General features: G+C 47.9%; 1 protein-coding gene across 1 annotated transcript in view; it reads right to left on the reverse strand.

Moving 5' to 3' along the window:
• mylka (myosin, light chain kinase a) overlaps positions 1-22,144 on the reverse strand; it is a gene marked incomplete at both ends in the record, with an annotated part of 47,397 nt that extends 25,253 nt beyond the window's left edge. The window contains 8 exons of the mRNA XM_080537155.1: positions 6,851-6,985; positions 7,978-8,181; positions 8,688-9,253; positions 9,587-9,780; positions 10,073-10,238; positions 10,721-10,766; positions 11,672-11,879; positions 21,992-22,144. Coding sequence (XP_080393281.1) covers positions 6,851-6,985; positions 7,978-8,181; positions 8,688-9,253; positions 9,587-9,780; positions 10,073-10,238; positions 10,721-10,766; positions 11,672-11,879; positions 21,992-22,144 — 1,672 coding nt within the window. The remainder of the gene's footprint in view (positions 1-6,850; positions 6,986-7,977; positions 8,182-8,687; positions 9,254-9,586; positions 9,781-10,072; positions 10,239-10,720; positions 10,767-11,671; positions 11,880-21,991) is intronic.
• Between the last annotated feature and the right edge of the window lie 503 nt (positions 22,145-22,647).

A 22,647-nucleotide genomic window follows, 5' to 3' on the forward strand; every position in this document is an offset into this window, starting at 1 on the left:
TACTCCTACGAGACGGAAGTAACACCTTGTAAGGTAAAATACCTTCGGGGAGGTAACTTATTGATACAATAGCACAGGGTGTTCCGTTATCAGCTGAGTGTTCATCTTTTCTGCAGGTCTTAGTTTACACAAGACCCGCTCGCTGTGTTAAATTGACCTGGAAGAGTTGTGACGCCCTGCCACCAACACTTATAAATTGCACCGGGCTCCCAGTCGGACCACCCCATCCCAAGAAAGGGCATTAACTTGGATATCCAGGGGAGCCTTTTTTCCTCCTTTAGTCCTGGCGGTAGGTATTTCATAATCAGCTTGCACGAGTCAGAGAGAGAGTCTGCTTTTGGAGCACAAACACTTGCCAAGTCTGGGCTGGGTGTAATATTTCAGGGGGGAGCGATGCATGTTTTTCCTTTATATGGTTCCTAGGTCTCATATTTGTTTAATGGCCCTAGGCTGTAGTTTCCAGTAGGAACAGGACAGAGGACTGTGTGAATCGGTGCTGGGAAGCCCATACAGAAGCACTGGTAGTGGGTCTGTTTCGCTTCCCGAGCCCTCCATCCTTCTTGCTTGCTCTCATACTCGAGCATGCACGCATGCACACACACACACACACACACACACACACACACACACACACACACACAAAATGGCCATTGGATAATAGCCACAGTTCATGTTGATGTTCTCCTCAGACTAGGAGGGGTACAAAACGTGAACCTGCAGAATCTATGATCTCTAAAACTTGCTGAAGTGATATTGAACCATGCTATGTGCAACAAAAGCAAACTATAATCCATATTCACTAGGACTCACACAAGATCACTACAAGACTGACAAAAACGTTTTGCTTCACATAATAATAACATTTTGAGAGGCTGTTGCCTGACTTTGTAGTCATAGGTGTTTATTGTAGACATCATAATCGGATTGCACTGAGGAAAAGTATTTTCCCTGAAGGTCATTGGCAAGGTATTAGCAATGAAAGTCACTCAATGACAGCACATAGATCAACTGGGATGATTCAGTGGCCAAACGTTATTATCAATGGTCCAAGAATGAATCATCTGGGATACACAATCCATCTGCAATGGCACTAATTCACTGTCCAGTCGAAGTTCTACTACCAACTGTCATATCATGGACTGATATTTGATGTCACAGTTTCATGTTCAAATATATGAGCTATGTTTGAGTCATACATGCCTGAAGAAGGTCTATGAAAGACCAAAAGCTTGCGGAATAAAAACATAGATTTTTGCACAGTTTTGAGTGTGCGGATGCTGCTTTTTTAAAATTCCATTTGATACACTTCAGCGCCAACACCTCGGATAAATCTGATTACTGGATGAGCGGTGGTATTTTCACTATTGAAACATACTGTACATTTAAAAAAATGGCTGATCCGAGGGGGAGGGGGGGAATTCCCCTTGACTTTCCATACGGGGAGCAGTTAAAAGATGAAAAATAAACGTGCTCGGTTGGAGCTGGCGCCACTTCAGAGACGTATGAGTCTTTTACAGCGGCCAGACTTGTGAAATTGTGTTTCTCTGGTGGGCCTCATACTGAGGGAGAGCGTAGTAGCAGACATGCTATAAATTACGCTCGCTGGCTGATATATTCAAGAGGGTTCTCAGTAAAGAGACATTTGTATTCATCCCCATTCACCTATCATCCTTCTGTGTACATAGAAATATGACTTTTCAGTTTTTGCCTGTGAGGTACGAAGCATGGAAGAAAAACAGGATCGGCACCACCCTCTAGTGGTTGAAACGAGTATATCTGAAGATGAGGCTCACAGTGGTGGCTGGGTAACTACATGCGGACAACCACTGGGGGTCTGATTCTCTCTACCCTTCTCCCTGAATTATGCTCTTTGCTTCATGCCACCTCATTGGTTGAAATTAAACAGACTGGTGTATTCGGTATGGTGTCGACCGCAGACTCTGCACGCTGTGAAAAGAGGCTTGATATGGTGGAAACTCCTATGACCCCCCCTATGCGGATAGTGGATAGTGTAGTGCCGGAGGAAAAAGGAAAGACGTAGGCAACGTAATGATAACTGTTTAATCAAAACAACAACTTGTACTCTCAGTACAGGACCAGAAAATGGTTACCAAAACTCGTGTATCTAAACAGGAAGGTGCAACGTTAATAATCCTCCCCTCTGCCCCTAGTGCCAGAACTGGTTCCCTCCCACTACACAACCAACAGTAAGAGGAGAACATGAACCCATAATGTAGTCACTACACCAGCCCCCCCAGTGTTCACCTCAATATTGGAAATCCTCACGGCGAGGAGGGCGTATGGCCCGGCCCCTACGATCGTAGGTAAAGTCAGGAGGTGCGGGAGGAGGTGTGACATCGCCCATCACGTCCTCCTGCAGGGAAGGACGGGGGGCAGCGACGACCGGGGGCTCGCGAGCTGCGGGGGGTTGTCGGGGTCGGAGGGGGGAATGGCCAGGGCGCGGCAGGGGAGGTAGGACTGGAGGCCGGCCTCTGCGCGGTGGCAGGGCCAAGTCCAGGGGCAGTTCAAGGTCCAAGTGGGCCGGTTTGAGGCGATCAACGGACACACACTCAGGCCTACCCCCCATGTCAACCATGAAGTTCTTGGCTCCGGCCTCGATGACACGGAAAGGCCCGTCATAAGGAGGACGTAGTGGAGTCCTGTGGCCATCATGACGAATGAAAACGAACCTCGCTGAGTGCAGCTCCGGGGGCACCCTCGAAGTAGGGACACCATGCTGCGTAGTCGGGACCGGGACGAAGGTCCTGGCGCTGTCCAGCAGGGAGGCGCGCTGAGCGGCGGCGGACCAGGGCTCCGTTGACTTGGGAATGAAGTCACCGGGGACCCGCAGCGGCTGTCCAAACACCAGCTCAGCGGACGACGACTGGAGGTCCTCCTTAGGCGCTGTCCTGAGCCCCAGCATGACCCACGGCAGCTTGTCAAGCCAGTCGCTGTCCGTGAGGCTGGCTCGAAGGGCGGCCTTCATGGATCGATGGAAACGCTCACAGAGCCCGTTCGCCTGCGGGTGATAGGCGGTTGTGCGGTGGAGCTTGACCCCCAGATTCTCCGCCACCGCTGCCCACAGCTCTGAAGTAAACTGTGAGCCACGGTCAGAGGAGAGATCAGCAGGGGTGCCGTAGCGGGAGACCCACACCGCGATGAACGCCCGGGCCAGGTCGGGGGCTGTCGTTGAGGAGAGCGGAACTGCCTCCGGCCAGCGAGTCGTCCTGTCCACCATGGTAAAGAGATAGGTGTATCCGTGCGAGGGGGGCAGCGGCCCTACCAGGTCCACGTTTACATGATCGAACCTCCGCTCAGGCACAGAGAACTGCTCCAGGGGGGCCTTGACGTGTCGATGCACCTTGGCGCGCTGGCAGGCGATGCACGTGTCAACCCAGGCCCTCACATCCCTCTTGAGCCCATGCCAGACGAATTTCTCTGACACCAGCCGTGAGGACGGTTTCCTACCAGGGTGAGACAAGCCGTGTATCGCCTCGAAGGCGGGGCGCCTCCAGTTGGCGGGGACCACCGGTCGTGGCTGACCCATGGAGACGTCGCACAGGAGCGTGGCCCCTGCGTCACCGAAAACCACCTCTTCTAGGCGCAGTCCTGTGTCCGACAACTTGAGAGCCTGGACGGCGGGGTCGGCGGCCTGGTCTGCAGCCATGCGCGCGTAGTCCAAACCCAGTTGGACCGCACCAACCACCGCCCTGGAGAGACAATCCGCGACCTGGTTGGACTTCCCAGCAACGTGCTGGATGTCTGTGGTGAACTCGGATATGTAGGCGAGCTGGCGCTGTTGGCGGTCGGACCACGGCTCCGCCACCTTGGACATGGCGTGCGTGAGTGGCTTGTGGTCCACGTAGGCCGTAAACTCGCGGCCCTCCAGTAAAAAACGGAAGTGTCTGACAGCAAGCCACAGCCCGAGGAGCTCCCTGTCGAATGTGCTGTACCTTTGCTCTCTGGGAGACAGCTGGCGGCTGAAGAATGCAAGAGGCTGCCAGGCGTCCCCAACCCACTGTTCGTACACCGCTCCCACAGCAAAGTCAGAGGCGTCCGTGGTGAGAGCAGTGGGTGCCGAGGGCGAGGGGTGGGCCAACATGGCAGCGCGGGCCAGGGCCGCCTTGGTGTCCTGAAAGGCTTTGACACGCTCCGCCGTCCAGTCCACCGGCTGCTTCAGAGTCTTGCCCTTCTGGGCATCGTACAGAGGCCGCAGGATGTGAGCGATGTGGTGGAGGAAGCGATAGTAGAAGGTTACCATCCCGATGAACCCCTTGAGCTCGCTGATTGTGCTGGGGCGCGGGAAAGCAGCGACAGCTTCTACCTTCGAGGGGAGGGGGGTCACCCCCTCTGCGGAGACCCGGTGCCCGAGAAAGTCGATGGCGTTCCGTCCGAACTCACACTTCGCCGGATTGACAATCAGCCCATGTTGGCTGAGCCGTGTGAAAAGGGCCCGGAGGTGGGACAGGTGCTCCTCCTCCGTGGTGCTTGCGACGAGGATGTCATCCAAGTAGACGAAGAGGAATGGTAGGTCCCGGAGCACCGAGTGCATGAGGCGTTGGAAGGTCTGCGCCGCGTTCTTCAGGCCGAACGGCATCCGCAGAAACTCGAAGAGCCCAAATGGCGTGATTACGGCCGTCTTAGGGACGTCCTCGGGGTGCACCGGCACCTGATGGTACCCCCGTACCAGGTCCACTTTGGAGAAGAAGCGTTTGCCTGCCAGGTTCGCTGAAAAGTCCTGGACATGTGGGACCGGGTAGCGGTCAGGCTTGGACGCGTCGTTGAGGCGGCGGTAGTCCCCACATGGGCGCCACCCGCCGTCTGACTTAGGGACGATGTGCAGGGGAGACGCCCAGGGGCTGCTCGAGCGCCGAACGATGCCCACCTGCTCCATATGCGCAAACTCCGCCCTGGCGATGGCCAGCTTCTCCGGGTTGAGGCGCCTGGCCCTGGCGTGGAGGGGAGGCCCCTCGGTCTCGATGTGGTGCTCCACTCCGTGTTTCACCGTGGGCGCGGAGAAGGTGGGCTTGGTAAGGTCGGGGAATTCGGCGAGCAGCCGAAGGTACTGGTCACTTTCGGCGAGCGTATTGGACCACCCGCTGTAGACCGCCTCCCCCTGCGTACAGGCGAATGAAGCGAAAGTCTGTGAGTTGACCAGGCGCCTGTTCCCCACGTCCACCAACAGGTTGTGGGCGCACAGAAAATCCGCACCAAGGAGGGGAAATGTGACAGCCGCTATGACAACATCCCACGAAAAACATTGCCCTCCGAAGCACACGTCCACCGCCCTAGTGCCGTAAGAGCAGATAGGTGTGCCGTCCGCGCCTGCCAACTGCGGACCACGCTCCTCCTTCGCCATATCCGATCTCTCTGCCGGAATGATGCTCCACTGGGCACCTGTGTCACAAAGGAAACTGCGACCAGAGGCGGTGTCTTGTATGAAGAGCAGCCTGTTGGTGACGCCAGCGCTCAGGGCCACTACTGAGCGCCGGCCCCGCCGTTTCCCGTCGGTCCGAAGGTGCAGGGTGAGCGGCACCGTTTGGCCTTGGCGCCAAAAGTGGCGTGGTAGAAACAATGGCCCGCAGCGTTACCCTGCTGGCCAGAAGGTCTGGCGTCATCCTTCGCTCTCCTGCGACGGTCGGGTGGCGGGGCGGCCGCGGGAGCGAGCAGGTCGGGGGACCGTTGAGGCATGGCCAAGACGAACCGGTCCGCCTCCCTGGCCAGGGCGCGGGGCTCCATGATGGCGGTGTTGGCCAGCGCCATCCTAACTTGAGCTGGCAATGTGCGCATGAACAGCTCTGTGAAGAGGATCATGGGGTCTTCTGTACCGAGCAGGTTTAGCATCCTCTCCATGCTCGCAGAAGGCCTCTCGTCACCCAAGTCCGACATGGCAAATAGGCGACGCACCCTCTCCGCAGTGGACAGTTCAAATGTCTCTAGAAGCAGGGCCTTGAGGCGCTCATATTTGTTCGTCGTCGGGGGAGCAGACAAAAAACCTACCACTCGAGCCGCGGTGGAGCTGCCCAACATTGCCACAGCATGGTTGTACCGGTCGTCGTCGTCATCGATGTCACTTTTATTGAAATGTGCCTCTACAATAGCAAACCATGCAGCAGGCGTTGAGTCCCAGAATTCTGGTAGCTTGAGAGTGGGAGTGTGCGCACCACGCGTTACCCTGACAGGGGATGGTGATGGCTGCCGCTGGTTTGAACGTCTTCCTCGCCCGGACATTTTGCAGGATTGTAATGTTCGTCGCTGGTTTTCGTACACAATTACGTTAACAAAAATCACGTCAGGGTCACCAGTGTAGTGCCGGAGGAAAAAGGAAAGACGTAGGCAACGTAATGATAACTGTTTAATCAAAACAACAACTTGTACTCTCAGTACAGGACCAGAAAATGGTTACCAACACTCGTGTATCTAAACAGGAAGGTGCAACGTTAATAATCCTCCCCTCTGCCCCTAGTGCCAGAACTGGTTCCCTCCCACTACACAACCAACAGTAAGAGGAGAACATGAACCCATAATGTAGTCACTACACCAGTGTACATAGCCTTTATTTATGTAAACCAGCTCCTTTCCCTTCTTGTTTTTTTTTTTTTTTTTTCTTTCCTAGCACCAGGGGAGCCACCCCTCCCAAATTTCGTTGTTTGGTACCTGTGCTATAGCAATGACAATAAAGACCATTCATTCATTCATTCATTCATTCATTCATTCATTCATTCATGCATTAAGCAACCCAATACTGTTCAAATCCATGATGTGGAGTGAATCGATGCACACGACAGGGAGAAGCCAGGAACCTCGGACCTCAAAGATCATGACGTGGTCACTGGTCTTTCTCACTCACCGTTTAGGAGCCAGGAGATCTGAGGTAGAGGTTTCCCCTCTACTGAACACTGCAGAAGGACATCCTGGCCTTCACTCACTGAACACCCCTTCAGCACACTGCTGAATGCGGGGGGCTTGCCCTCCAGCCTCGGGTCTGCAGGGACAGACGCAGACACTGAGACACGTAGAATACGGGAGTATATTTACAGCATGTCACTTGCATCATACAGTTTGGACTATATTTTTATATTTTAAATGAAGAGAAGGTTGGTACTGGACAGTGAATCATGTAGACATGCATGCGTATGAAATAGCGTATGGTCGCTAACTGGGTTTCTAAGCAGATGCAAGCTTTCCTTCTCACCAGTAGATGTCGTAGGTAGACAGGAATTGTTGTGATCATTTCTGAATACCGTAAACTCATCAAATTATAAGCCTTAAGGAGACACCATGACAACAAAACTTGATGGGAATATTTCTCAGATCATTATAGTATTTGGCACAACTTTGCGTCACGGAAAATCTAAAGAAGTAATAATGCTGGATTCATCCTCTTTTAATAAAACAACATTAATATCAACAATAGCAATCCTTAAAGGGGCCAGTCTGTCTTGTCCAAATATCAACAATGAGGAAACCAGATTTCAAAATCCTCTCCAAATCCCCCATTAAATAGTTTCACTTGGATTATCATTAAACAAATAACCAACTTACCGACAGACAGCTTATAAGGACATTTCAAAAACAACACTGCGTCATTGTGCTTGAATGCAGCTCGAGTCAGCATTGTGGCCCAAGAATGAGTGTCGATGTGCTCACTTAACGGCTGTTTTTTTTATCATGTTTTGATTGAGACAGTCAGGGGAATAGCATTCAAAGCTTTATTTATCCAGAGGCATTACCGTGACTGCTCCTAAAAACAGTTGTACTTCCAGCCTGACTGATAGGTACAGCCCAACAGATAGGATCACACCTTGTGTGTGTGTGTGTGTGTGTGTGTGTGTGTGTGTGTGTGTGTGTGTGTGTGTGTGTGTGTGTGTGTGTACGTGTACGTGTGTGTGTGTATGTGTACGTGTACGTGTACGTGTGTGTACATGTACGTGTACGTGTACGTGTGTGTGTGTGTGTGTGTGTGTGTGTGCTTACTCTTGACACTGAGGGTCCAGGTGGAGGACACCTTTCCAGTGCTGGTGGTCATGTTGCATCCGTACGTCCCACTGTCTCTCCTCTGGACTCTCTCCAGACAGAGGATGTGTGTGTTACCATCCTGCTGGAGGGTCAGGCCGACTCTGGGTCGTATAGGGAGGCTGTCTTTGACCCAGCTCAGGGCAGGGGCAGAAGAACCTGAGACTGGGACGAGAACATCAACAGTCAGACAACTCCCTGTTAACTCCTGGTAAGTATACACAAAATTAGATGCATCACGTGTTTAAGTGCATTGCAATATATATATATGTTACGGTACATGTGGGAATACGGTACATGTAGGAAAACTAGGGTTAGGGTTAGGTGCTAGGGTGACTTGGTACATGCTGGCATGTCTAACCCTAACCCTAACCCTAACGCTAACCCTAACCTTAACCCTAGCACCCTAGCACCTAACCCTAACCCTAGTTTTCCCACATGTACCGTATTCCCACATGTACCGTAACATATATATTAAAAAACAACGTTCCACTTTCTGTGGATATCGGCATCTGAATTAGTAATGGGCATCCTTAAGCCATTGCACTTACACAATTACAACACGTTACACAATAACAAAGCAGCAATTAACTAGTCATTTGACACAAAATGTGTTATTAACTGATCTAAACCCTTTGTAAAACATTACAGAAGGCTACATTTTGAATTACCTTGGCATTTGAATATGACCTTTGCCCCCTCCATAGCATCCTGGCTCTGAGGAACAGAGTCAAACCTGGGTGGGAGCGCTGCTGCTGTCCCTGCTGCTCTCTCTGACCTGCTCTGTCTCCTGCTCTCTCTGCTGGGCTCGGACTGGGACGGTGTCACCGCCGGGGGAGGTGATTTCCCCAGGTCTCTCTCTGTAGAGGCTCTTCTGGGGGAGGCTGGCCCTGCCCCGGCTGACGACTGGCCTCTCAGGGTCTGGGACTGGAGGGAGATGGAGCTCCTGGAGGTGGAGGCCTTCGGGGGAGCCCCTGGACTTCTCTGGGTCTCTGAGGGCAGGTCTACAGGGGGTTTGGGACTGGGAGGTGCCACGGGGGGCTTTCGCGCTGCAGGTCGAGTCTCGGTGCTGTCCTTGGTGCCTCTGGCGAGGGCAGGGTGTCTCTCCCTAGTTTCAGTTGGGTCTGCTGTCTTGGTCGGGGCTCTCTGGTCAGTGAGAAGGCCGTTGCTCGTGTGCTTGACTTCAGGTGAGTCAGTTGTCTTTGGAGCAGGGACAACTGGGGCGGAGGGGGTTCGGCTGTAGAGGTAACAAATAAGATTATAGTATTTTGTCAAATTCGAAAATTGTATGAATCTCATTGAAATGAATTTATCACACAGAAAGCAACATTCATCTGCAAGACACGGTATGAAATACATACTCACATGCTAGTCTCACTGCTTGAACCTACAAAGAAAAGTATATACATTGAATCTCCCTACTAAGAGAACGACCCAAAGGAACATGATCAAGATTCTATTCGACCTAACACACAGGGTAGCAAAAAAAACTCAGCATGACGATGATACACTGCGATGGAAAACTGTTAAAAGTGCTCTGTGAGCAGACTGGTAGTCAAGGACAGGTCGCCTGATTGGCTGGCTCCCGTTCCTCCTACCCTGAATGTTGAGTTCTGCCGTAGCTGTAGCCTTCCCGGCGCTGTTGGCCACAGAGCAAGTGTAAGTCCCTCCGTCCTCCGCGCTCACGTCTCGCAGCTCCAGGAAGTGGATGCCCGACTTCTCGAACATGTTGAAGTGAGCGGAGGCCTGGAGCTCTTCATCTCCCTGTCATTTTCAGTACAGAGAGAGAGAGAGAGAGGGGGGGGGGGGGAGGACAGAGATAAAGAAGGGAGAGCAAGAGGAGAGAGAGAATGAGAGAGAAAGAGGTGTTACTATCACCCATCTTTGAAAGAATACATCCTCATTAACATCAATGTTTTATGGTCCTCTGTGGCTCAGTTGGTAAGAGCATGTGGGTTCGGTTCCCACTGGGACCATATATACTGAAAAATGTATGCAGTCACTGCAATGTAAGTCACTTTGGATAAAAGCGTTGGCTAAATGGCATCTCTCTCACCTTGAACCAGGTAACCTGGGGCTGAGGCCGTCCTGTGATCTTGGCAGAGAATTTACCACTCTGTCCCTCTCGGACAAAGATGCGTGACGGCTTGGTCACAAACTTGGGGGGGCTTTCTCCCCAGATACTGGGTCTGTTTTCCGCTGCAGAAACTCCAAAACGCCCCCTGCAATTATGGGAAACAGAGTAGGTCACTAGCCTGGTCCCAGATGTAGCCTTAACCGACTCCTTGACTCCTGACTATCATTGTCATACCATAGCGTTTGTCATGGCAACGATAGTAAGAGCAGTTGGCTGAAGCCCTTCAAGATCTGGGACCAGGCTTGCCGCTCATTTGCTACATCAGCATCAACATATGTGTCTTCTCAATGACAAAAGTTGGACAAACTAATTATTTTGAATAATGACTTAATACTATGTCTTGGTATATTGTCTAATGCCAAGACAAGATAAAACATGTTTACACTTGACTGCCTGTACCATATGTGCTGCATGTAATTCACAAGATTTAGGATCATACACTACATAAAACTTTCAGGTTTTAATAAATAAAAAAATCACAAAAAGAACTGTTGGAGAATATGAAAAAACATTTAAAAATTGATTTATAGAGAAATCTTATTGTGTGGAACAAAAAAGCGATCTTACCCTGTTCGGCTGGAGGAGGGAAGACTATATTTCTTTCCAGAATTCCCTACAGTATGAGAGATAAAAAACATGCCTTAGATTATGAACACATTTTTTTTTTAAATACTGTATTGCTGACACAAACCCAGCCAGCAAGTCCTGTAAATTAAAGAGTACAGTAATGCAGAATGGTTCATATCTCCATGCATCACCCCATAAGACATGTTGGAACGCTGCTACTAGTTACAGGGGGGAATGCTCCACATGTTTTTGTTTGTGTTTAGGAGCTCGGGGTGCCTAAATAGCTGTTTATGATGTTGTAAAACGGAGCCGATGTTGGGTACGTCAGTGTGTTTACATAGCAGTAAACCCTGTAAAGTGGGTGCCAGCCCCACTCTTTCATGCGTAATGTAACGTAAGCATCCACACCGTATAACCAGCGGATATGGAAAGGCAAGGCACGCCAAGGAATTTGAGAATCAAAGTTGTGCCAATCCCACTTATGGTAACAGGAAGAGTAAGTCCTTGAAGCCTTCCATGTGGACAGTGAAAACGCTGGCCTTGGGGGCATTGGGGGGGGGGGTTATGAGAGGGCATTATCGTCAATAACTTCTCTTTGAAGATGATCCACGTTCAACCTTACTATCATCATTTGGAAATGGAATTCAAACATCACTTGGGCACTGAATGAAAGTCTAAACTAAAGTATACAGAACATGTCATGAAGTCTTATGTTTATGCGGTAGAGTTTGAATAAATGTGGCGGTGTTTAGAAGAGAACACTTGGCCCGGTCTTGTTCAGTTCTCCATGGGTCTATTGAGGCAATCCATATGTCTCAACAGGAGAAGGTCTGTTATTTGATACATTTCAAAGCAACTATTACATTTGCTGACTCTGCCAAATAGGAGCCCATAGACCACTCCTTTATCTCTGGACGGATGACGATAACACAGGTGCGACTGTCCCAGTACCTTCTACAGTGATCTCCACTGTGACCTGGCGACTTCCAGCATCGTTGACGACCTCGCAGGTGTAACGGCCTCCATCGTCCTCCTGCACGCCCTGGATTACCAGACTGAAGGTTCCGCGTGCACTCTGTTCCATGATGAATCTCTCTCCGGCGATCACAGCCTTCCCATTTCTGTACCATGAGACCTGGGGCTCAGGGTGCCCTCTCACCTGCAAACAGAGAGACTGTCACTCATAGTCTAACACAAATACACAACAAGCATGCACAGACACACACACACACACACACACACACACACACACACACACACACACACACACACACACACACACACACGCTATCATGCAGGCACGCACAAACTCGCTCGGACACAGTTAACTTCTTGACTGAATCTTTTTGCCAGTGACGTCGTTAGGCCTGGGCATCTGGGGCTCTAGCCCAGAATGTTTTATGAATAGCCCCGGATCCTGGGGGGAAACAAAGTTTCAAAAAAGGTCGCCATCTACTGAACCATCTATTTAGCTCATCGCCGTCGATTTAGCGCATGACCCCACTCCTCACCCAAAAACTTTGCTAACACCCCTGTAACCCTGCCCATTCCCCCGTCAATGAAACGTGGGCTGGGCTAAGCTCCCAATGTTTCAAGATCCTAACAACGCCTCTGTCTATGGCCCACACTTAAAGGCTTACACAGAAATTAATTTAAAAAGCTTATAAAAGATTAGATTAGCTCTATTTACTAAAATATTAATGATAAGCACTGATATCAGGAAGTGGTGTCCAGTCTGCTGGAAAGTTACTGATTACCTTGATACTTCCTCATTCCAACTGAAAAACAAATCCTAGCACATTTTCCTTTAATATATGTGCCCCCCAACTTCTCATTAATGGATTTTGTACCTGACAGGGTGTTTGTAAGTCTTTGACATCTTAATTCTCTCAATGTTCTTTGTAGACTTGGCCTGGGTCAGTAACCACCACGTATAATGCCAGAGAGGTCCAGAGAGGAATGCAAATACAAAACAGAACAGTTGAAGCCACTGGAGCAGCACATGTTGTTACCAGTGCATCTAGCACAGATGAAGAGGTACAGTACTGAACAACGTGTGTTGGCAATTAGCTAAATAAAGTATGTGTTAGGAATGTGTCTAAAATAGGTGTAACCCAAGACATAAATACATCATCACCATATCTAACGTGCACTTCTCGTCCACCTCTTTTTGGAGAATCTACTCAAGGTTCTTTAATTCCTTTCAGTTCTAGTTCACCTCCCTAATCTGACTTCTGACTGTTTTCTCTGAAGCCTTTGATGCATCACAAATCTGAAAATCTGCAGGCAGGCAGGCAGGCAGGAAGATGCCACAGCTAATAAGGACAGTGTGAGGGGGCACTCTCTCTCTCTCTCTCTCTCTCTCTCTCTCTCTCTCTCTCTCTCTCTCTCTCTCTCTCTCTCTCTCTCTCTCTCTCTGTTTCCAGTGGTGACATGCCAACAATCCTTCCCTTCAACTCCTGGGAGAGAAAACATCATATTTCGGAAGAGAACCATGGCAAACCCAAACTAACAGAAATATTACACAGGGGATCACGTTGAAAACCAATACATCTCATGCTCACATAGACAAAGTTGCATTGAATAAACAGCTAAACAAAAGAGAAGGGGAAATTGATAACCACCACAGCTGCAACGAATTTCAGATTTAAAATACAAATTAATATGGCTCGACAGCTAGTAGACAACAGATTGATTCCATATGGAGGCCAAATACCGTGGCAGGAAGGGAAAGTAAAGCCTTTTGCTTTCTATTCTACTCATGCATTCCTGACTGCCAAGTTACCCTCTTGTAGCTTCAATCACATATTACCTCTGTAGTACCAAGTCCTCCTCCAGGCTTGCCCAAAAATAGTAATATTACGTTTTAAAGTCCTTATTAAATCAAACAGACACTGGCATTTCCTTGAAAAACTCCACTGCTCAATGTTGACTCTCCACAGAAATGGAGAAACTTTCTAGCAGACTTCTTGGTCATAAAGCCACTTGTGGGCCAAGCCCTGGAACCTCAAATATCCACGATGACCAAGTTCACATGGGGAATTGCATGCTTGTTTACACGCTGAGTCAAGTTTCTACAAATGCAGAAAACAGACACAAGCACCATTATTGGTTTGTACAGAGAAGACAGCTTCAAAACAATGCTTGTGACAGGACTGTGATCCAATGCAGTCGCAGCAGAGGAGGGCCCTGACTGGCCATCCTCCCAAGCAATGGGAACCCTCTGAAGAGCATCAAATACGAAAGAATGCAAAAAGGCCAGAAACAAAAACAAAAAGAGGAATAAAAAGAAATTGTATACTCTAGTCCTTTTTCAGTCATGCTATTGGAACACAATGTATCACCACAACAAGGGTAGTACTTCCCATGACAAGGCTAATACTTCCAGGATAAAAGCAGCATCCACAATTAAATCCCCCTCGTAATGAGAAAGATCTAAGGGAAAATAAATTGTATTCTTTTAATCATCTAAGCAGACCGATTTCCACTGCCATTTGAGGCAGGAAATCTAGACCATTTGATCCCTGCTGTCTTTAGACGGGTAAATATAACATTGTCTATTCGTTGTTTGTTAATTCCTCAATAAATAGGTCCAGCTAATGCGCCTTTTTCTGTAAAACAGTTTAACAGGTCATAGTCCCAATATAACTCAATCTTGGACTTGGGTTGGGAACATACTTCACTCCTTGAATTGTAGAGAACACCTGTGGCCTCTGACAGGGAACCTATGAGTCAAGAGTAAATGACCTCTTACCCAATGGACCCATCAGAGCCTATTGATGTACTCCCATCTGTGTCATAACATACATCATACAATGCAGTATGTAATCTCTACCTCTGGTCTCTGAGGTCAGAACATAGTTCAGTGACAGAGGAGATAGATGATACTGTACCTGCTCTACAACAGAGCACTGAGGAGTCTTCAATACAGAAACGACCCTCAACGTTTCAGGACTGATCGATAAGTTGATTCTCACGGTGCATTCAGAGCCATTGCTGTGTGCAGGTTTTGCATGCCATTTGGATTCCCACAACCTGAGGCCACGAGATGTTAATGTTTAAGCCTGAACTAACATTCCATTTGAGGGGAGATGATGAAGCGTTTGACTGCTCTGTGACCATTCAAACAGAACCTGATGTCTTTATCTCGTCAAATGATTTGTTTCCTGGTTGTGTTGTAAAAAACCAAGCTGCCAGGATTTGCAATGAACTACATACGCTACATATGCTAATGACAGAAGAACACAGAAGTACCTTGAATTAGGCTTAATAACAATGGCTGATTGACCGGACAGCTCACTAATGACAATCGATCCCATTAACCAATTGGATGGAAGATAAACGGGTTCTCCAGCACATGGTCAGAGTAGTGAGAGTTCTGCTAGTGAGAGTGTAGGGGTAACATCGCTCTCTCTCCACATCTGCTTCTAATAGCCTTGCAGCCACCATCAGGTTTCTGCCGACATACCTTTTACAGAGTTCACTTGAAGCCACACATACTGTACTGGTTCCCCTATATTTTCCTACTGGCTCGCAATTATGTAATGCAGCATTCTTTAGGAGAAGGGGGTTCTCCCTCCCTGGCAGTCCATTAAAGGACATGGAGGTTGGAGCAGTTGGAGAGGGGCATGAGAGATAGAGTGGAGAAAGGCTGGAGGAAGGCTAGACGGAGGCTGGGGGAAAAGCAGAAAAAAAGGCTATGGAGAGAGAGAGAGGGGAGGGATGCTGGCGAGAGGGTGAAGAGAGAGGTTGGAGAGGCTGGAGAGAAAGGCTTGGGAGAAAATGGGGAAAAAGGGGATGAAAGACTGAGACAGAGAGACAAGTTGAGGAGGGGTTGGAGAGAGATGTTGCCTCCTGAGGGAGGCCAGCGTTTGTCAGACGCCACCGTGCTTAGGGGAAATTCCTGCTCTTCACAGGAGCGTCCCCCTCTCATTGAGAACATGGCTCCGGAGCATGACAGCAACATTGTGCTGTACTGCCAGGAGGAAGCAGGGCCATCGGACACACCGGAGGGGACTGAACAGTCTACAAAAAAAAAAATGACAGCTAATCAAGGAATACAACCACATACACATACAGCAAGTTGTTGAAGTGTTGCTAGCTATATGAAGCATTTATTGACCGTATAGCTGTGATTTCGCCGTATTGCTAGTCCCATAGCACCGATTAGCAGATTTGCCCACTGCACCCCGACGTTCTCCGACTTCGATGCAGTAGAGGTAGAAGACCTGCTGTTTCTCATTGGACGGTGTATCGTTATTACGTCACATGGGAGGACAACAGAAACATCGGTCTCCAATGAAAGTCAGCGGACCCAGTAGCTCCGCTAGGGTCGGAGTTGGAGGAGACGCAGCGCAATTACAATTACCGTAACTCCTTCCAGAAGCGGAAAAATACAGCTCGATCATCTGGATCATCTGAAACACTGCGTATAAATGCTTACTCATGATTGTACGACGCCATATAAAGATGAGCAGCATCTGTAACTTATCTGAGAAATATCTGGGCCTAGTGTCTGTAGTGGAGCTATGGCATGCGTTCTTTTGATAAGAGGATTGTTTTCCACTACTCCGTTTCTGACAAGCATGAGGAGAAGTGATGGATCCCTGCCTTCACTAGTGATGGATGTGGATCTCGGAGAGCAACATCGCAAAGTAACAAACTCACTGACACCCTATCTCCTCCTGGGAGCAGGGAAACTTCTGTGCACTTGCCGCCTTTGTTTTGAGGTTTGAGCTGGTCTATAAATCATAGAGTTCCTTTTAGTTCTGTGTTTGGAGTGTGTGTGTGTGCGTGTGTGTGTGTGCGCGTGTGTGTGTGTGTGTGTGTGTGTGTGTGTGTGTGTACACCATTTGGCAGACAGATGCCTGAGCTGTTTCATCCTATCATCATCACTAAAGATCCTACAGTCCTCCTCAGCATTGGTGCCGAACTTCTTTTCGCATCCCCACAGAGACTTCCACATCCCACAGAAACTTTTAATCTTTCCCTCAGTAGGACACTCTCACTGCACCCAAACATGCCAGAGGTCCATCCCCGGTTTAAGGTACCGCAACTCCACCGAAAATATCGTAATTGAAGCAAATTCTGATCTGTTGTTTCAGATCGTCCGAGCGGAACCTGAGCTGTCTGAGTTCTGCTCCAGCGGTTGTGAAAAAAACATTTCTTCAGGAAGCCGAAAAGTCACAAGGCGAAGATATTTTAATCCCTATCAGAGGGCATTCCATAGATTGAACTCCCAGCACTACAAAATCTGGTTGTACCCAGGCAAACACCAGCACTGTTGGTCATCCCTCTCTCTGCTCAACATGCTCAATTCATCCCAATCTTCCAATAACAAAGGATTATGGCATGATGAGTGATAAGTGGCAATTTCATCCTCGATAAAAAAAAAGAATGAAAGAATGGCTTATGTCAAAATATATTCAGCTTGTGAATGCATTGCATTGCAGATTTGAGCTGTAATGGGGATACGGTGCATTATACTGTAGACCTCCCTGTTCCACTGTATAATGTACTATAAGACTGCAACACGTTAGGCTATAAGCTGGAGAATCGGAGCTGAAGGTAATGTTATTGTTGGTTCAATCTGGAGTGGAGGAATGCAAGTGAGGACCAGACCCAGATGTCTGTGTTTAGGGATTGTAAATAATACCATATTATCCATACATGTTTATGTGCCAGAACAGGAGGGACTCAGACAAGTAGACAAGGCTGTCTGTCTGGGGGAAATATAGTTCCATTCGCCAATCTCCTTTACAGTAAAACTGGGTTAGGAAATTATACACAATTTAAGTAAGTAAGTAAGTAAGTAGCTGTACAAGCTGTGCTTCATCAAGGTGGTTTCCATAAAATCATCAAGACTGACCATACCCAAAGAACAATTGCTTGTAAATGATTTAATGCAACAATTATCTTATGCCCTGGAAAGCCTTAAAATGCACTCCAGTCAAGTACTATTTCAAGTCAACTGAGGGGGAGACCTTGACCTAATTTACTCAAGGTCTCCTTCAGTGGGATATGAATGGACAATATAGTATGAAAAAAGCTACTCACGTATCGATATCAAGTAGCTTGCAGTGTTAACAATGTGGTTATACCAGGCCGGTTATACCCCCCCCCACACACACATACACACACACACATCGGACCTCCCTCAAACACTTGGCCCTTCTCTCTCAGGAAACAGCTCCACTCGATCGCCAGAGGCATTGCTGTCAATGATGATGACCAACCGTTTCCAAGCTCCCTCGATATCTTCGGAGGAATGTGACGATGTGCTGTTTCCCTACATTATGTGTCAGAAGGCCAGTCAACGCTGTGTATGTTTTAAAATGAGAAGAATGAGGGTGAAAGATACTTGGATCCTTCCGAATGATCCCTTTCCACATTCCCATCCAATAAAAGTGGAATCTATTTCATTCTCCTATCAAGTCGTGGACAAATGGAAATAAACCACTAGATTAGGATAAAGCAGGGGGGGGGGGGTGTTCTTCCTGTGTTAGTGATTTAGACATGTGGAGAACCACAGGGGCCAGGCACACATGTTAGCAACTACCAGATTCCATAAAAAGCTAAATAAGGTAGTATATTTATCTAACAATCACCAACCTTCCGGGGTTGTTACAAGCCTTTTTTTCTTCATAAAATGCTTAAACTATGACACCGGCACTCCATTAGCCTAGCGTCCTAGCATTCTTGCGGTGTTAGGCCCTTACCCAGGCCAGGCAACCGTATTTGGCCTCTGTTCACCTCAGCGCTGCGCTGCGCTGCGTGCTCTGTTGGACCTGTGGTGTTAGACGTCGGAGACCACAGCTCAATGGATTCTGACAGTCAGAGTGTCTGAGCTGGAGAGACAAAGCCAGTCCAGTCCTCTCTCTCCAGACTCAGCAGTCAGCACTAACTCCCTCTCTCCTCCCCTGCAGCTCCCCTGGCTCCAGCCGACAGTGGCAGGTTCCCATCCAGAAGCTTCTTTTCACTTCAATTTCCTCTGCCCTACCCGCTGGGGTTGACGAGGAGACCACAAGGGTTTTAGCGGGCAAGCCCCAGAGTACCATGAGCCCATTTGAGAAGGCAAAAATCTACAACTGCGAAAGCACATTGATGGCTGCAAATCTGCTCAAATGATATGTTAGGGATAGCCAAAAAGAATGATGTTTTTGAAGGTAGGAGAATTTATTCAAACTCATATTTGCACCTCAACCGAGAAAACTGGTTCATAAACACATATGTTTCATAGTGGGGCGTCATCTCTCCTTCCTCAAGATATTGCTGTATTTTCAGCAAACTCAACCCTGCAATTGCAAGTATAATCTATCATACAAACTCCATAAACTACCCCACGAGCTTCGCATAAAGTAAGCATTGCTGCGTGGACCTGAAGCAGAAGGCTGAATGAAAACCAGCTGGATGAGTGGAGGAGAACACGAGGTGACAGGAGCCTGACTTCTGTAACACTGTCTCATTAATCACAGTTCATTCCCAACGACACACAGAGAGAGAGAGAGAGAGAGAGAGAGAGAGAGAGAGAGAGAGAGAGAGAGAGAGAGAGAGAGAGGCTGTGTTCGAAATGGCATACTAGCATACTGCATACTAGCATACTCAATGAGTATATACTGCATATTGCCTCCTAAGTTCATAAGTATGCCAATACCAGCCGACCGTTTACACTGCAGATGACGTGGCTTCTGGAGGGGTGTCCAGAAATATAGCCCGGGTGAGCCCCTCAACCAGGTCTCGGGATGGTGAAAGGGTAGCCCCTCGGCCCCGAGCCTGGTGGAGTGGAGAGGAAAACAACTACCCATACGCCGAAGAAGAAGAAGAACTGCAGTATACATAGGCTTCTGCCTCCCAAAATGCATTTCGCACCAGCCGGCGGCGGGGATTTTAAATCCTCAATTTTAAACCTCCATTGGCTAAAAGCTGTAATTTTGGCTCTACAAGTGTTAACATGTCATTTTATGAAGCTTTAATAATATGTTTTCAGGTGAGAAAGTAACCATATACTGTATATTCCCAAAATGTGTCCAGTTTATCAAAATAACCCGTCTATCTGATCGGACGGGTTTTTTTCAACTTTTTCCAACTTCCAACTAGATTTCTACAGCTACATTACGTTGCTTAGATACCTTTACTGCGGGGTTCGACAGACATTTCGTAAGGCCTGCGGCCTCGTACCTATGACCTATGACACAGCCGTGCTGATATTCAGTATAACACACTCCCTCTCGTGTGATATTGCTTAAATATAAAACTTGAGTGCAAATAGCAGGTAGTGCAAGGACATGACATTCATTCTAACAACATATTTATGGGCTACTATCCAGTACAAATAAATTCAATTAAAAGCACAACCTATAGCATCGGTAGGCTTAAATATATAAGTAATATAAATATATTATATAATATAATATATCATATATCTAAATAATAACTAAATAACAATAAATAACAAAAGCTGTAGTACCAAAAATGGGCATAAAAGCCTGTACCCCATCACAGTGGGCCTTAGAGTTGCATCAAGATTAGTTTATTAGTGGAGCAGAGAATGTTTTGTTGTGCTTCCTGGTTTTGTATCAACACGCGCATGCCCTGTGTGATGTAGTGACATTCTTCCAGGTCACACTGGCACACGCTGAATCATTTCCTGGCTCTACGCATGCCCAGTGTACTTGAATGATTCTGTGAAACGCGATTCCGTGTGGCTGGAGAATCTTTGCGCGGCGGTGTAAAAACGCTTGTGTGGCCAGAGATCCGATCGGCTCAGAAATTGCGTATTGACGTTGTGTAACCATGCCCCTAGTGTGCAGTTTACATGGAGGGCACCCAAGGAGACTTCAGAGGAACTGAGACCCCCACGTAGAAGGAGCAGAGTCTGACTCTCTCTGGGATCTGTCAAAACATCACAGACGGGCATGAAAGGTTTTCAGACACCAAACGAGGCCACTGGAGAGAGTTGGTGTAGTTGGACTGACAGTGATGTTGACATGTGCACTGGACTGTGTAAACCATACATTTTGGGGGGAGAGAATATAAAAAAGACCAACAAGATCTACTCTAGGCCTGATTACTGAAAGGAATCGTTCACTAAATGAACGGTACTTGACTACTATTGCATCCCTGACAACTTTACACCTCAATCCCATGAGTGCAGATCTCTTTTCTACTCTTTTCTTTTCTTTTACACACCCATGACTTATCTGTTTGGATAACTTGAAGACATATTTAGGCAGGACTTTCCTTACTTTGTTAGAATAACAAGTCACCATGAATTAATATTATCCTAAATGGAAATTCAAGTACATTTAGGATAAATAATCTGAATCTAAATCAATCTGAGTCTCTAGCTAACAGGTGACAGAGTCAGCCATGCCCAGAAATGTCAAAAATCTGTCTGAGGGACCCTGGCACAGACTCGGCCTACTAACAGGAGTTGGGGGTCAACTCACTTGACCCAAGAGCAACAAAGTCCACTTCGTCACCTCCACTCAAAACACAATGAAACATGTCGAACTCAACTACACTTGGGTGGGGTGCAAAATCTAACGGATATACAAAAGTAGGAGGGGAGATTTGAGAGTGCGAAAAACTGGTTGAAGGCCCAGTGTGCCAGTTTTGTGTTTATTTTGTGGTATTTGTCCTACTCTACCACCTCGCCCTACTTCACCAAGCCAGTTTCATCAAGCGTGACTGTGTTTGTGATAGAACCAGTGGAGGAAAGAGAGTCATGTATAGAGAGAGAGAGAGAAAGCGAGAGAAGAGAGAGAGGGTGTGAGAGAGAGAGAGAGAGGGAGGGAGAGAGAGAGAGAGACAGAGAGAGAGAGAGAAAGCGAGAGAGGGTTTGAGAGAGAGGGAGAGAGGGAGAGACAGAGAGAGAGAGAGACTGAGAGAGAGAGAGAGACTGAGAGAGAAAGCGAGAGAAGAGAGAGAGAGATTTTTTTTCTGAGAGAGAAAAGAGAGTGGGTGTGAGAGAGAGAGAGAGAGAGAGAGAGAGAAAGCGAGAGAAGAGAGAGAGGGTGAGAGGTAGGGAGGGAGAGAGAGAGAGAGACTGAGAGAGAGACTGAGAGAGAGAAATCGAGAGAAGAGAGAGAGGGTGTGAGGTAGGGAGGGAGAGAGAGAGAGAGAGAAATCGAGAGAAGAGAGAGAGGGTGTGAGAGAGAGGGAGAGAGGGAAGGAGAAAGAGAGAGAGAGACTGAGAGAGAGAGAGACTGAGAGAGAGAGAGACTGAGAGAGAAAGCGAGAGAAGAGAGAGAGAGAGAGAGATTTGTTTACCTTCCCATCAAAGCGTGCAGTCCCTCCAGCGCTGACACGAGCGTTGCGGGGCGGGAGGGTGAACGCTGGGGGCTCGTTACTGGGGGACCCTCGGCCTAAAGTCAGGCTGGTCTTGGAGGTCCGAGTTGTTGTCACCAGTTGCACATCCCCCATCTTTCTGTGTGGGGTGACAAACACATAATGTATGTTTAATCAGTGTTCTTGTTTTGGCAGTGCAGCTTCTGTAGGCTTACTGTAGGCTTTTCAGTACTGCTATTTTTACAATGTACAAGTATGATTCTAATGGGATATTGATGATATGATTCCTGTCTTTATTGGCCTAACTCTCTTTTAAACCTAAACTATCAACCATCTGGTTCTTGGTTCTTTAGTCTGTGCACTTGACCGTATCAGAGAGAAAAAAAAACATAGATATGATGTTCATCCCATCCATCAATTCACAATCAGTTTTGAGCTTGTTTCTCTTAGACGCCTACCCTCAGCTTTGGCAAGCCATTCTTAACGTAGGCTGTGGAAGTAGTTAGGGAAATATCAGAAAATAAATTAGACTTTTCCTAAAGTTCTGGAGGGAAATACCTCTGATGTCTATTTTTTTCAGCGCTAGCTTGTACATTCTCAGACACCTTGTCATTTCAACTAGAGCCTACAGTCAAAAA

This window comes from Nansenia antarctica (assembly GCF_963989245.1).
Source record: "Nansenia antarctica genome assembly, chromosome: 7".
NCBI classification, from domain to species: domain Eukaryota; kingdom Metazoa; phylum Chordata; class Actinopteri; order Argentiniformes; family Microstomatidae; genus Nansenia; species Nansenia antarctica.